Below are 15874 nucleotides of genomic sequence, written 5' to 3'. Positions count from 1 at the left end.
AAGTGCAATAATAAAAATAATATTGAGAATTCTTTCATTTAAATTTTAATGAGTTATCAGACAACATACATGTATCATTGGTGCATGATGAGGGTCATAGGGTACACATGTGCGGCGAACTCGTTGTCCAGAGATCTACCACCTATTTACAACATCATGTGGTTTGAAATCTTGAAGACTGCGTCAATTCTAACTATATCTTCAAAACTTTTGGAAATTTCATCTAAAAAATTCTAATTTTAAAAAAATCGCGAACTCTAAGTGTTTGGCTATAGACTGCAGGACACTGCGTGAAGCATGACACTAACACTTTCATGTGTTGTTTAATGTAAACACGGACGAGATCAACATGCTTGCTATTTAAATCAGACGTCTCTGAGACGCCCAAAGTGTGCATGAAGTAGGCCATCTTCGACATCACTGACTGAGATGACCTTGGCTTTAGTTATTTATTCGATCAACGTTTACTTTTTCAATACTTGTATATTCATTCTGTAAAGGATTTCTATGCACAAGACAAAATTATTGTAAAGTTCAAAGTACAGCCAATAAACCAAGGATATCTTGGAAAAAAGATCGGGGTTTTTTTTACTCGCAAAAAGCTGCGATCACTTGTGATTTTTCACTCGCTATGTCAATTTTTAACTCGCATTTAGCGAGTATTTCCCCTTAATTTCGTTGCCTGATTATCTAATATGGACATGGTTGGTACCAGACAAAAAATCTTTAGATTAGGCATTAGGCAACGGATTGTGAAATACCGTGTATTTTTAAAGATAAAAGAATTTCGAAGTTTGACTAAATATTTCTGATTGCACTCAGGAAAGTTTAGGCAACTTTGTGTACCACATGCTCCAACTCCTAAATGAAGTAGGAAATATACGCAAATAAACTGTACATTGAAAATGATAGGACGCAATAGAGGAACCGACTGAATTTTTAAATTACAGTTTATGTTTATTGTGATGATGAAATGCGCAAGGTGAACATTGTATGTTTATTGTGATGATGAAATGCGCAAGGTGAACATTGCATTATGCTGGCAATAATTCTTGAAATATTAAAAATAGGTTATTTAACAGTTTAGTAATATATCAGGGCTCAGTATCCCCATCAGTCTGTGACTGGTTAAAAGTCTGGTAGACTGACTGACATTTGTTATAGTTAGTCCGATAGGACTGGTCAATTTTCTAAAACGTCATTTTGGAAAACTTACTTATTGATTAAACATGCCTTTGGCATTCCTTTGTAGACATTAGACGAACCTGATTAGTGTTGCAATATTGTCCGAGGCATGTCAAGTTAAATCTCATTATTATAATTATTTCTGGAAAACCCTGGTTTTGATATTGAAATGTTCATAAGTGATTCTGACATACAATCAATACACTGTGTGTACACTGATTTCTAGCCTTAACTTCCCAGCATGCGAAATCCAGATCAGATAAGTTTGATATACATGTAGTGTATATATGCTTTATGGTTAATTTTTTAAAGGTTTATTTGGAGTTCCGAAAGAGCTGTGTGCAGATACATATGCTGTTGCCATACATGAATTTAGCAAAGATAATGGATCGTTAAGTTCTGTGCGGGACATACACTTTGTTGATATTGACAGCGAAATGGTGCTCAAGATGAAGTACGCTTTTGAAGATCTTGTAAGAAAACATTTGATCAGTCTGGATGCAATCAAAACAAAGTATCCAAATATCCGGTGGGTTGACTGGTCCAGTTCTACAAAGACTCCCAGCAAGTTGCGCAGTTCATCAAGTCAAAGCTCTGACAGCCATTACAGAGGTCAATCCAGTCAATCGAAGGGAGCAGAGACACCATCTCAAGGTGGGAGACCTAAGGGGAAGCTGACCAGACTTGCAGACACGCCTATGGCCAACATTCCCATGAAAGCATTTCAGTTTAGTAATGGATTAGTTGTCAAAGTTTACACAGGAAGCATAGTCAAGTTTCATGGAGATGCTATTGTTATCAGTGCAGACACAGCTTTGACAGGTTTAGGGTTTTTGAGTGAGGCAGTGAGAAAGGCTGGAGGTCCTGAATATGAAAAGGAATTTGACAAAATAAGAAAGAAAAATACTTTTGCGAAAGTAGGTGATGTTTTTTGCTGCAAAGGAGGGAAACTTGAAGCTAGATTTGTGATGCATTTGATCCTTAATCAGTTATCATCTACACAAGGAAACAAATTAGCAGAATACAAAAGTCATCTGAAGGATGTTTTAGAGGAGATACAGGGCCTCTCTTGGAAAAAAATCGCATTACCTTTGATTGGAGCAGGTTAGAACATTTAATAGATCATGCACTCTTGTTTCACTCATCAGACTGCTGCAATCTTTTCCCAGACTGTCGCAATTGTTCATTCATTATTTGAAAACTTTGAAACATTCCCTACTTTTTCTCAGAACCCATGCAAAAAACTCTTAATCAAATTTGACTCAAAGCATCTTTTGAGTTTTGGGAAACAAAAATTGTGAATTTCTTGCTCCCTACTCCCTTTGGAGCTGGGGTCAAAACATTTTATTATATTGCGATCTGTAAATGTTGTCTTCTGCTCTCCTGAACATTAGCAGTGAAACTTAATTTGGTACATACCGACCCTGAAGTGTACTACTGCACTAGTGGAATGGGGAACGAACGCTGAACGGTTTGGGAACGAATTAATGCTCAATGATTTGAACAGAACAGTTCTCAGCGATATTTCTTATCAAGAACGGTACACTTCGAGATAGGGAAGGAAGGGTTTTCATTGAGAATGGAACACTTTGAGCCAAGATGGGAACAAACGGTTTGGCCTCGATTTCAAATTCTGCATTTTGGACACTCTCGGTACATTTTATTCATACATAGACATTGCGGGAAAGAGAACAATTTCATGCCTAAATGAATTAAAGTTTAATTTAATCAAAATTATGAATATATATTTAAAAATGGAAGGAAGGGGTATGAAAGTAAATTAATACATACTGTTATACGTGCACATGGGATATTTACATGTATCTAATCAATAGAAACAACTTTTTTTAATTTAAGAATAAAAATCGCATACACAGGCAAATGTGCCTCATGTGAATTTCACGTGAAATGCTGTTCATGTGAAATTCACATGAACCTTTCACATGAAATTCACGTGAGGCACATTTGCCTGTATACAGTCATTTCAGGTCTAATTTCAATAACATTGTTACCCTTAACTTAAATATGTTATAAAAAATTTTGATTACTTAATGCAGATGTGTTTTTAAAAAAAAAGAGGAATTCAGTTTGTACATGTATTTCTTGTAAACTTTAAATCAGTGCTTCATAACTATGCAAATTTACATGTAAACTCTTTAAAAATTTTGTCATATGCATACTGTATTTAGATCAGTTTAAATAGATTAATACATGTACATGCAATTTAACAATGAATGATATTAAAGAATGTTAATTTGAAAATCAAAATAAAATAAATAATCGACTTTGACAATGCACTGTGTGGACCTACAATGACCAACTTGTGCACAAGTTCCGAATGACCATGCGGGAACAAACAGTTTGAGGGAACAAAAGGTTCTAGATGAAAATGGAACGCTTTGGTCTGGAAATGGAATGTTGAATGATTTTAACGGAATAGTTTGATGTGGGAACGAAACAGTTCTTTTCAAGAACAGAACAGTTTAAATGGTGTAGTAGTATGCTTCAGGGTCTGCACTTGTCATGTGCATGACACCTATTAAATTTGTTTCATTGATTGCCACCTGGTCAAGGAATCAGACTACATGTACAGTGTAAATGGGTTATATAGTGAAAATATATCAAATTAAAAAAATTCTTATGACAATATACTGTAAACCAACTTTTTTCGCATGCAAGAAATTTTTGCTAGAATAGTGAGAACCTAACCATCGCGAATATTTCTCGCCATGAACCAGTCCATTGATGTCTATTGTATTTGTTTAAGATAATCTAGGTCACTAAAAATTAATCGCCATGAACCAGCTAATTCATCACTATGAGTAGTTGCGAATAAAAGTTGGTTTACAGTAGGTTAACATACAAGTAGAAATGTCATCTTTCTTAAAATAAATGCCCCCGATTTTTTTATTAAAAGATGCTGATTTTGCATCTCACCAAAGTACAGTGTATTATAGAATGGTGACCTCTATCTACCAAAAGTGTATGATGTTCATGTCCCATGGAAGTCTGAAGACCCATTACACTGGAAACAAGCATGGGTTTAATTTTTATGCTCCCTGAAAAATTTCGGGGGAACTTATAGTCACTGTCATGTCTGTCTGTCCATCCCAGCATATATCTCCTAAAAAATTTTATCAGAAATTGATCTGATGGATCACAAATGTTCCTTGAGCAAGCACTTGCAGAACAAGGTCTTTCAAGGTCAGTTTTGAAAGGTCAAGGTCACTCAGAACTTATAAGAGTTTCTTATTTCAACAGTTTTTAGCTCACCTGAGCTGAAAGCTCAAGTGAGCTTTTCTGATCACCCGTATTCCGGCGTCCGTCCGTCCGTCTGTCCGTCCGTCTGTCCGTCTGTAAACTTTTCACATTTTCAACTTCTTCTCAACAACCACTGGGCCAATTTCAACCAAAGTTGGCACAAAACATCCAAGGGGAGATAATCAAGAAAAGGTAAAAATAGGGTAGGGTCATTAAAAAATCTTCTTCTCAAGAACCACTGGGCCAGAAAAGATGAAATTTATATGAAAGCTTCCTTATATAATGCAGATTCTAAATTGTTAAAATCATGGCCCCCGGGGGTCAGATGGGGCCACAATAGGGGATCAAAATTTTACATACAAATATATAGGAAAAATCTTTAAAAATCTTCTTCTCAAGAACCACTGAGCCAGAAAAGCTGAGATTTATATGAAAGCTTCCTTATATAATGCAAATTCTAAATTGTTAAAATCATGGCCCCCGGGGGTCGGATGGGGCCACAATAGGGGATCAAAGTTTTACATACAAATATATCGGGAAAATCTTTAAAAATCTTCTTCTCAAGAACCACTGAGCCAGAAAAGCTGAGATTTATATGAAAGCTTCCTTATATAATGCAGATTTTAAATTGTTAAAATCATGGCCCCCGGTAGTCGGATGGGGCCACAATAGGGGATCAAAGTTTTACATACAAATATATCGGGAAAATCTTTAAAAATCTTCTTCTCAAGAACCACTGAGCCAGAAAAGCTGAGATTTATATGAAAGCTTCTGATATAGTACAGATTCTAAATTGTTAAAATCATGGGACCCGGGGGTTGGATGGGGCCACAATAGGGGGTCAAAGTTTTACATACAAATATATAGGAAAAATCTTTAAAAAAATGTTTTCCCCAAGAACCACTGAGCCAGAAAAGCTGAGATTTATATGAAAGCTTCCTGATATAGTACAGATTCTAAATTGTTAAAATCATGGCCCCCGGGGATTGGATGGGGCCACAATAGAGGGTCAAAGTTTTTTTTTGGTGTTTTTTTTTGATATAGTGCAGATTCAAGTTTGTTAAAATCATGGACCCTGGGGGATTGGATGGGGCCTCAAGGGGGACATCAAAGTTTTACATACTAATTTATAGGAAAAATCTTTTAAAATCTTCTTCTCAAGAACCACTGAGCCAGAAAAGCTGAGGTTTATATGAAAGCTTCCTGATATAGTGCAGATTATAAATTGTTAAAATCATGGACCCCGGGGATTGGATGGGGCCTCAAGGGGGGCATCAAAGTTTTACATACAAATTTATAGGAAAAATCTTTTAAAATCTTCTTCTCAAGAACCACTGAGCCAGAAAAGCTAAGGTTTATATGAAAGCTTCCTGATATAGTGCAGATTATAAATTGTTAAGATCATGGCCCCCGGGGGTCGGATGGGGCCACGATAGGGGGTCAAAGTTTTACATACAAATATATAGGAAAAATCTTTAAAAATCTTCTTCTCAGAACCACTAAGCCAGAAAAGCTGAGATTTATATGAAAGCTTTCTGATATAGTGCAGATTCAGGTTTGTTAAAATCATGCCCCCCCCCCCCCCCCTGGGGTAGGATGGGGCCACAATAGGGGATCAAAGTTTTACATACAAAATATAGGGAAAATCTTTAAAAATCTTCTTCTCAAAAACCATTGGGCCAAAGAAGTTCACATTTACATGAAAGCTTTCTGACATAGTGTAGATTCAAGTTTGCAAAAACCATGGCCTCCAGGGGAAGGTTTGGGGCCATAATAGGGACTACGGTTTTACATGCAAATAGATATGGAAAATCTTCTGATATGGACCAAGGTGACTCAGGTGAGCGATGTGGCCCATGGGCCTCTTGTTGATATAAGCTCCCATCTCTTAAACCTTTCATCAGAAATTGATCACAAATCTTCCTTGGGACAGGGGACTTTTGGACCAAGGTCATTTTGGAATGGTCAAAGTCACTCAGAATATGTATACCAGTAGCTTATATAGGAAAAAAGTGTCCTATTTCAACAGTTTTTGAACAGGCATTGATCATATATTTCACACAAATAAGTAATAGGCAGATGACTTTCAGACAAAGTCACTCAAGGTCATTTTGTCAAGGTCACTCAACATAAAAAAAAAATCCTTCATTTCGACATTGTTTCAACAGTTATTGATCATTGTGTCATTCGTCAGATGAAGTTGTTCATTGGTTACTGCTGTAGATGTTCTGGAAGCAGCCATCAGTTTTACTGATATTCTTGTTAGTTTCTTGTTGCATTAATGTACTCCAGTTACTTTTGAGACCTCTTGTTTTATATCTGATATCTATTTAAATATCATGTTGACGTCAAAAATGTTTACCATGGTCACTTGAGCCATCCTTCTAAGAAATACAGCTTTACTATAATGTACTAAATTTGTTTATTTTTAGGTTTTATTGAAAAGGATAGGACATATCTTCAGAAATGTTGCATGGCATGGTATTCAGTTTTGTCCGAGTTTGCTTTTAACAGAGAGCACACCTGCAGAATCACTGAGATACATCTTATCAACAAGGATTCAAAAGTGACCTCTTCATTAATTGATGCCTTGCAAGCAAACAGTGTGGATGTTTCCAGTGCCATCCACCCAAGCAATGGGCAAAAAAGTTTAAAGAACCCAAAAGAGCATTCAATGGGTATGCAATCCTCTGCTTCCAGTGGGACAACAGGGAGCAGGGATCATCTCAAAAGTCAAAACAAAACACAAGAAGGAAGAGGTCAAGACCAGGACAAAGTATATTCAAGAAAACATGGACACAGCCATGAATCATCTTTCAGATCAAAATCAATGAATGACTATGGAGGAACAGTACAACAAAACAGAGGAGGGGTACGGCCATCTGCAGATTACAGCCAGTATGGAGCAAGACCAAAAGATCTGTACATGCGCTCACTTAGTGAACCTCAGTCAAGGAGTGCCGAAAAAGAATTTGATGAAGAAGCATTTTTTCAATCAAAACAATCAGTTGTTGAAAAGAATGGCACATCAAAATCATCTGGAAATTTGCAAATAATTGATAGTGGTTCTGAAGATTCTGCAGAAGATGATGTGTATGAAACTGTATCGTCTTTCAGGGACAAGCCTTTGAAAAGCACAACTGAAGAAAATTCTACCCCATGTGTGATCTGTTTGTGTGACATCACCAATGGTATGAAATTGGATTGTGGTCATGAGTTTTGTAAGGAGTGCTTGCAGCAGTCATTTAAGCAGCACAAGCAGGCGTGTCCAGTGTGTGGGACTATATATGGCATTGTTAAGGGTAACCAGCCACAAAATGGAAACATGAGGGTCAAAGTTGACAAATACTATTCTTTACCAGGATATGAGGGATGCGGAACCATCACTATTAAGTACTACTTTCCAGACGGAATTCAAGGGGTTAGTGTTTTTTGGGTTTTTTTGTTGATTGAAATTTTTATAAGTGCTCATCACTTATTATACTAATTGCATATCCAAACAATTATTTTAAAAACTTTCTAGAGAGAATTATGATTTGTGAAAATATTTATGAAATGAATATTTATTTGTATGTCAAGTGATACCTTTTCAATTTTTTTTAGCCTGAACATCCAAACCCAGGAAGGCCGTATGAGGGGACAGAGAGACGAGGCTTTCTCCCGGACAATGAAGAGGGACGAAAAGTCCTAAAACTCCTGAAGAAAGCTTTCGAGCGACGTTTGACCTTCACCATCGGTTATTCCCGCACCACGGGAAAAGACAACGTCGTCACATGGAATGACATTCACCACAAAACCAAGAGGGACACGGGAGCTCAGAGGTTAGATGATGACAATTATTAGTTGTTCATCTGTAATGAACCTGTCTGAATAAAATGCTCAGAGTATTCCAGGACCTTCATAAAGTGCTCATACATTGTACATTCCTGACACTGAAATAGAGATTGCATTTTATTATTGTCTCACAAGAGAGTTCCACATTTTTGCATCCTTCGTATCGTGGTTTGTTTAGCCTTGCATCAATAATACCTCATGTAAAATCTTTGTTGCTATTGGTTTTCAAGGTTATTAGTGAAAGGTCAAGTGAAAAGAGGAAGATTCTGAAATTTAATGTTTACAAGATTTAATTACATTGCCTACATTTTTTTGCCAAATTTACTTGTAGGAATGGTTCTTTGTATAAAGTCCTTTGTTCCTATTTGGGTTGTCTGGCTTTTCAGAGTTCCTGTCTTAAATTGCAATGAATACTGTAAACGTATTATATTTGGCGTGTACGATATTTGGCGGAAATCGTTTTTTCAACAAGTTAGCGTAGATTTGATTTAGCGCATTCCTGAATTACTTTAAACATCTAGATTTACGGATGTCATTTAGCGATGTACTTGATTTAGCGGAAGCTGCGTTCCGCCAAAGGCGCTAAATAGAATACACAGCCAAATGTAATACATTTACAGTATATCATTGTCTTATACAGGTGATTTCAGATAGCTTGAACTTAGAAATCTAGAAGTTCTTGATATCTTGAAGTGAAATCACGGTCCCAGTTTTTCTTGCTATCATTATCTCAAACTCAATGGGACTGAGAAAAACTTTGAGATATCTGAGAATTCAAGATATTGGGGGTAAAATATTTCATTTAAAAGAATGAGTGGTTGGGACCTTCACATCACTTCAACATATCCATGGTATTCGAGATATCAGTGTTCCAGATACCAAAGTTTAACTGTAATCCACTGTGCCAATTATACAGTGAGATTATTCTAGCATCCATGATTTATAGACCCCAATGATATTCTTGGCACACTGATTTTGACTATGGATAACTCTGTTTAACTGATCATGATTATAGGGACCATGGCGGCTTTGACCGGTCGACAGGGAATGCTTACTCCTTCTAGGCACCTGATCCCACCTCTGGTATATCCAGGAGTCTGTGTTTGCCCAACTCTTTATTTTTTATTGCTTATAGGAGTTATGAGATTGATCACTATTCGTTATCTTTGCCTTTCATGAACAAACATCCTTTAAATAAAACTGAATTCTTCTAAAAGTCTAATGGAGGAGGGTTTTTTATAAATATTACTACTGGTGGACCAAGCAAAAAAAATTAGAAGACAAGGATTACCCTCGCGATGATCAAGGTAATTTGAGTTTACATATTCTACATTTATTTTGTGATAGATTTGGATATCCTGACCCTACCTACCTACAAAGAGTGCAAGAGGAGCTGGCAGCCAAAGGTGTGACTGACTAATGGCAGCCAATGATGTGACTGACTAATGGCAGCCAAAGGTGTGACTGACTAATGGCAGCCAAAGGTGTGACTGACTAAGAGCAGGGAGCGGTACTCAGATGAACTGAAAATCAACAGATTTCTTGACAAAACATGTTAGGGCTGTTCCAGAAATGATCAAATGGGGGGGTCAGGCGGCAAATGATATTTTTTTGTGTGGGTGGTCGTATTTTTTCATATTTTAATTGGTCCGTGGTGGGATTGTTAATAAAATATTTATTATGGGTAGTGGGTAGTTTCTATTGTTTTATTTTGTGCTATGTGGGTGTTGAGTTTTCAGAATATTTTTATTGTCGCTCTTGTCGTGTTGGTTACAAAACGTCGGAGGGAAAATTGAAAACGTGCTTTCGAAATCGAAAGTAACATAGAACTATTCGAGTTGTCGCTCTTTGCAGCGCATAACTTTCCATTACGTCACTCTTCAAATTAGAGGCGCGTTTAATAGGGTCCCTTTGGACGTGATGGCGGCGAACTCTGTTCTGTAGATTATTACAGTTTACAGTGCATCGATTTTGGGAATATTTTGAAACCAATAGGTATTCCGTTTTCTAATAAAAATAGGCGGCATAATACCGTTATCTGCACCGCGATAAGATGTAAGATTTATTTTTCCTTTAGGAAGAGTTATTTGCTCTTTAATTTTGGTTTATTCCGTTAAATTACTATAGGAATATGCAAATTTTCAAAGATATTACATATGGCACAATTAAAAGAAGTATAAATTAAAACAACCCCCTGGGTGGTGGTGGGGGATGGTGGTGGATGAACTTAAATTACGGAATAAACTGTATATTAAAGATATGCGGTGCAGATAACGGTATTATGCCAAATAGGCAAACCTTAGTTGATTTATACGAGGGTACCGATGCGTTATATTTATCAGTCGGTGTGATGGTGATATAGAGGCCTCTGGGCGCGGGCTCCATTAGAAGACGAACGATTCGTGGAAAAACGTATCCATACCCATTTCATGATAATAGCATCGTTTGGACTCCCAATCTTTCCAACATTCCCGCCATAGATGCCTTTGATTGTTGATGCGACATCGTTTCTTCAGAACTACTGTGATACAATGTCGCACAGGCATTACCGCGTCATTGACTAGAATGTTTGTCCCGAAAACCTCGCGAGATTTGTACCGTTTTCATTTTTAAAAATATTTTTTGTGGTGGGTCTGGTTAGTTTTTTTTTTTTATTAGATGGGTCATTGTAAAATGAGTTTATTAATTTGATGGGTCATGGGGTAATTTTTTATTTTTTTTTATGGGTGCTTGGTATATACAAAAGGTGCCTCCCGACCCCCCCATGTATTTATTTCTGGAGTAGCCTTTATCATGTGTGCATTTAGAATAGCTTTGAAAGAAACGTATCAATATTCAACCGATAAAAGGTGCTATTTATTTTTTTTTATAATTCATCAATGTCGAAAATCACATGAGCTTTGTGAATCATCGTAGCTGTCTCCGATGAGGTGTGTAACTGTCTATTGTATAATTACAATTAGAACATTCTGAGATCACTACAAACCAGGTGCATGAATCCCCTTGTATACCACCATTTTATGTATCACTGTATCAAATCACCTTTACCACCTGTACATGTATAAATGTACTTTATGCCACTAATGTAACTCCAGGATACCGAACTTGGATAAACCGTTATATGTGATGTCAGAAAGTTAGGGTCACTAGATCATATGTATTACGGTTACTAGAAATAGAACAACTTGGTTGTTAAGACTCAAACAGTTTGGCTACTTTACAAAACATAGAAACGTGATTGTACATCTGGGTAACAAGATTCCTTGCTGATTTTACTGTCAGTCTTCTTCAAGGTCAGTCATAGTTACCACAGTATTAAAAATAGAATGCACAAATTGATTCAATTTAATAAATGATAGTAAAAACCATACATGATATTAAAATTAAACTTAGAATGGTTCTGTGACTCAGGAGAGGAATATCGCAACTGTTTTGGGGTCAGCAAAGGTCAAAATCATACAAAACTGTTAAGCACAAACTGCACGAGAGTTGTAGATACAATGTCTTATTGTATGCCCACCAATATATCATTTTTTGATACTGTTGATTTTACAGAGTGTGATCCGATTTTCTGGATCACCACACTGTGGTTTTCTGATTCCGTATCAGTATTCTCTGAAACTGATGATGTCACAATGCATCAATGCAACTTTTTTGTGAAAAATATTGACCGCGTCACAAACAAAACTGTACATGTACACAAAACATAATTTCATGATATGTCTGTGTTTTTGGTAATTTGGATTACATTTATTATCTTATAAATGTGGATTTAAAATGCATAAGGGGGTATATGATAAATTTATCATTACTACAGTAACTTGATCCAAAGAGTTGGGTCACGTCTCGTTGACAGGTGGGGATCATCAGATCAAACTGGACGCTTTGCGTCTCTTGTGATCTGATGATCCGCGTCTGTCAAATCGACGCGATCTAACTCTTCAGATCAAGTTACTGTAGTAATGATATATATTTATCAACATTCACGTATGTTTTACTGTATCAGAATTATGGAATCCATCTTATTACACCCCCACAAACGAAGTTTAGAGGGGTATACTGGCATCACCTTGTCCAAATGTCTGTCTGTCCGATTTGTCCAGAGTATATCTTTAAACTACAAAGAGATTGAATTAAAATGCTGTGTTTATATAATATGAATATTAAAGTTGTGCACCTGCTATTTTGATTGACATTTTTTAGCATTTAATAACACTATGGATATATTTTTTTTCCATTTTGAAGGGAGAGAGGGTGTTAGGCCAAAAAAATTTGATTGTGTGTTTCCCATTGCACACTTCTCAGAAATAGGGTAAGAAGGTTAGGATTTTTTTAGGGTAAGAAGGTTAGGATTTTTTTTAGGGTAAGAAGGTTAGGATTTTTTTAGAACAAGAAGGTTTAGGATTTTTTAGGGTAAGAAGGTTAGGATTTTTTTTTAATTCTTATTTTGTGGACAAAGTGTTGAAGAGGTCTGTTTCTCCAGTGGATATTTGATGATAAATGAAAAACATACATGATACAGTCAAACACGCTTATAAAGAAAATACATATAACAAATTCATGCTTATTGTAAAGTGGTATTTATTTCCCCACAAGAGAAAAATAACAATTTCATTAGATATGATGGAGTTTGGTTATAGTGAATTGTTTTTGGCTGGTCCTAGAGGTTTGCTATAATCGTGTTTTTAAATGTCCTATGAAACTTAAATATTGTATGTTACTCAGAATTCTGATACCATCTGTACTTTTTGACATCATAAATTCCAAGCGTAGAACAACACTTTTAGGCTAACCAAGAGCAGATGATATAATTACGATGATTGGATCCCAATACCGGGATATACGAAAAATTAGAGTCGAGGATCGAAAAATAGGGTAGGTCAGGAAACCAAAGCCACAAATAGTTTTTTTTTTTTGGTTATGATGTCATTGTTCAGAGTATATCTTTAAAACCATTTACTCTTCAATGAGCAACAAGTTCACCATTTCCCACCATCTAATGTGCTCTGCGGGGGTATTAGTTCAGTTGTAGTTGATTCAGTTTTATGTTTGGAGCTTGACTAGATCAGTTCAGAGCTCGACTAGATCAGTTCGGAGCTCGACTAGATCAGTTTGGAGCTCGACTAGATCAGTTCAGAGCTCGACTAGATCTGTTTGTAGCTCGACTAGATCTGTTTGTAGCTCGACTAGATCAGTTAGGAGCTCGACTAGATCAGTTCAGAGCTCGACTAGGTCAGTTTGGAGCTCGACTAGATCAGTCCAGAGCACGACTAGATCTGTTCGTAGCTCGACTAGATCAGTTCGGAGCTCGACTAGATCTGTTCGGAGCTCGACTAGATCAGTTCGGAGCTCGACTAGATCAGTTCAGAGCTCGACTAGGTCAGTTTGGAGCTCGACTAGATCAGTCCAGAGCACGACTAGATCTGTTCGTAGCTCGACTAGATCAGTTCGGAGCTCGACTAGATCTGTTCGTAGCTCGACTACATCAGTTTGGAGCTCGACTAGATCTGTTCAGAGCTCGACTAGATCAGTTTGGAGCTCGACTAGATCAGTTCAGAGCTCGACTAGATCTGTTTGTAGCTCGACTAGATCAGTTAGGAGCTCGACTAGATCAGTTCAGAGCTCGACTAGGTCAGTTTGGAGCTCGACTAGATCAGTCCAGAGCATGACTAGATCTGTTCGTAGCTCGACTAGATCAGTTCGGAGCTCGACTAGATCTGTTCGGAGCTCGACTAGATCAGTTCGGAGCTCGACTAGATCAGTTCAGAGCTCGACTAGGTCAGTTTGGAGCTCGACTAGATCAGTCCAGAGCACGACTAGATCTGTTCGTAGCTCAACTAGATCAGTTCGGAGCTCGACTAGATCTGTTTGTAGCTCGACTACATCAGTTTGGAGCTCGACTAGATCTGTTCGGAGCCCGACTACATCAGTTTGGAGCTCGACTAGATCAGTTCAGAGCTCGACTAGGTCAGTAACTCAGATTTATTTATTGATATATGTTAAGGATTTTTTAAGTGTTCTAGTATTTATTTTTGTACGGACTGATAACTGAATGTTGCTAGAATTTCGTATTTTTGTAGAATGTTTTTTTGTGTGTGTGTGCTGAATACAATGTATATGCTATGTATATTTATCATATCCATTGTACTTTGGGAAGGGCAGTGATTGCATAATTGAAATAATCAAACTATAATTCAAGATGATAAGATTCACTTGTAACAAATTCTTCTTTTTCAATCTGTAGATACTTGTATAGTCATCTCTAAAAATTACATAGCGGATTTAATGATAGAAATCTAACACACACACACACTACATACTTGTATGCAGTCTGCATTTTCTTGGATTTGGATTTTTTCTCATCTAATCTCGATACTGTATACAGGGAAATATTCGCCCCCTTTTTATTTCCGCCCCTTTCGGCTTCGTTGTCAGTGGGCAAATTTAAGACTGGGCAAAACTGTTTTTTCTTTTATCTCTCTTTTGACACAACTGTGTTTGGGTGAATTTAAAATGGGGCGAAACCGTCTGCAAGTGTAGAAAGGCAAAAATAACATGGGGCAAAAATAACCCTGTATGCAGTCGAATTTTTTCTGTTGCATTGTATTTGAAAATACGATTATTTGCAATTTTTAGTACAATGTATACTAGTACATGTAATTAGAAATTATTTACTGTATTGTTTCCAAAAGTACTGTTCATATTGGAGAATATTTATTTATTCATGAAATTGCAGAAATTACACAATCACATGTGTTCTTATGGCCTAGCATGCTTATAAGCATGCAAGCGTTTCCATCCATGATAGCTAACACTGTGATTGACAGTTGTGTATCTGCACATTACAGATTTTAGTCAGGTTTAGATGCATATAGTGTGTTTAGCAACATTAAAAATTTGAGAGCCTTATAAATATCACATTGTCTATTTTTAATTCTCAAAGAAGAGAGGCATATTGGTTTGCACCTGTCGGTCGGTCGGTAGACCGCATGTTGTCCGCTCAATATCTTGAGAACCATTCACTTGATCGTAATGATATTTCAAATGTGGGTTGGTTTTGAGTAAAAGAGGATCCCAATCTTTTTTCAGGTCCAAAGGTCTACCTTGGACATAAGAATATACTGTCCACTCAATATCTTGAGAACCCTTTGCTTGACAGACATCAAACTAGGTACACTGGTACATCTTCAGGAGAAGATGACCACTATTGATTTTGAGGTCACATGGTCAAAGGTCAAGGGTTAAACTGGACACAGTAATATATTGCCCCCTATATTTTAAGAATTATTTGCTTGATTGACACCAAACTTGGTACAAAATAAGGAGTAGATGACCACTATTGATTTTTAGGTCACATGGTCAATCCAGTCTTGACATAGGAAGAAATTGTCTGCTCAATATTTTGAATTGATGATGTTACTATCAATTAAATGATGTGTGTGTAAAACCCTTTTCAATTTTGCACCATGGGGGGCATATGTGTTTTACAAACATCTCTTATTTGTTGTCAAACTGTTTCCACCATGACGTTTTCAAATTTTGTTCAGAAATACTTTACATGAAGAGAAAGAGACCTATAAATTTTGTTCAGAAA

General features: G+C 36.8%; 1 protein-coding gene across 2 annotated transcripts in view; it reads left to right on the top strand.

The window, feature by feature from the left end:
- Window positions 1-15193, top strand: part of LOC125658323 (uncharacterized) — a 30446-nt gene extending 15253 nt beyond the window's left edge. For both annotated transcript variants that reach the window (XM_056149299.1, XM_056149300.1), the window contains exons 5-8: window positions 1498-2289; window positions 6879-7867; window positions 8050-8267; window positions 9628-15193. In XM_056149299.1, coding sequence (XP_056005274.1) covers window positions 1498-2289; window positions 6879-7867; window positions 8050-8267; window positions 9628-9700 — 2072 coding nt within the window. In that variant the 3' untranslated portion in view covers window positions 9701-15193. The remainder of the gene's footprint in view (window positions 1-1497; window positions 2290-6878; window positions 7868-8049; window positions 8268-9627) is intronic.
- Window positions 15194-15874: the final 681 nt, after the last annotated feature.

This window comes from Ostrea edulis, chromosome 9, assembly GCF_947568905.1.
Source record: "Ostrea edulis chromosome 9, xbOstEdul1.1, whole genome shotgun sequence".
In the NCBI taxonomy this organism is placed as follows: domain Eukaryota; kingdom Metazoa; phylum Mollusca; class Bivalvia; order Ostreida; family Ostreidae; genus Ostrea; species Ostrea edulis.
Note: the sequence above shows the minus strand (reverse complement) of the source record. Positions and strands in the feature narration are given on the sequence as shown.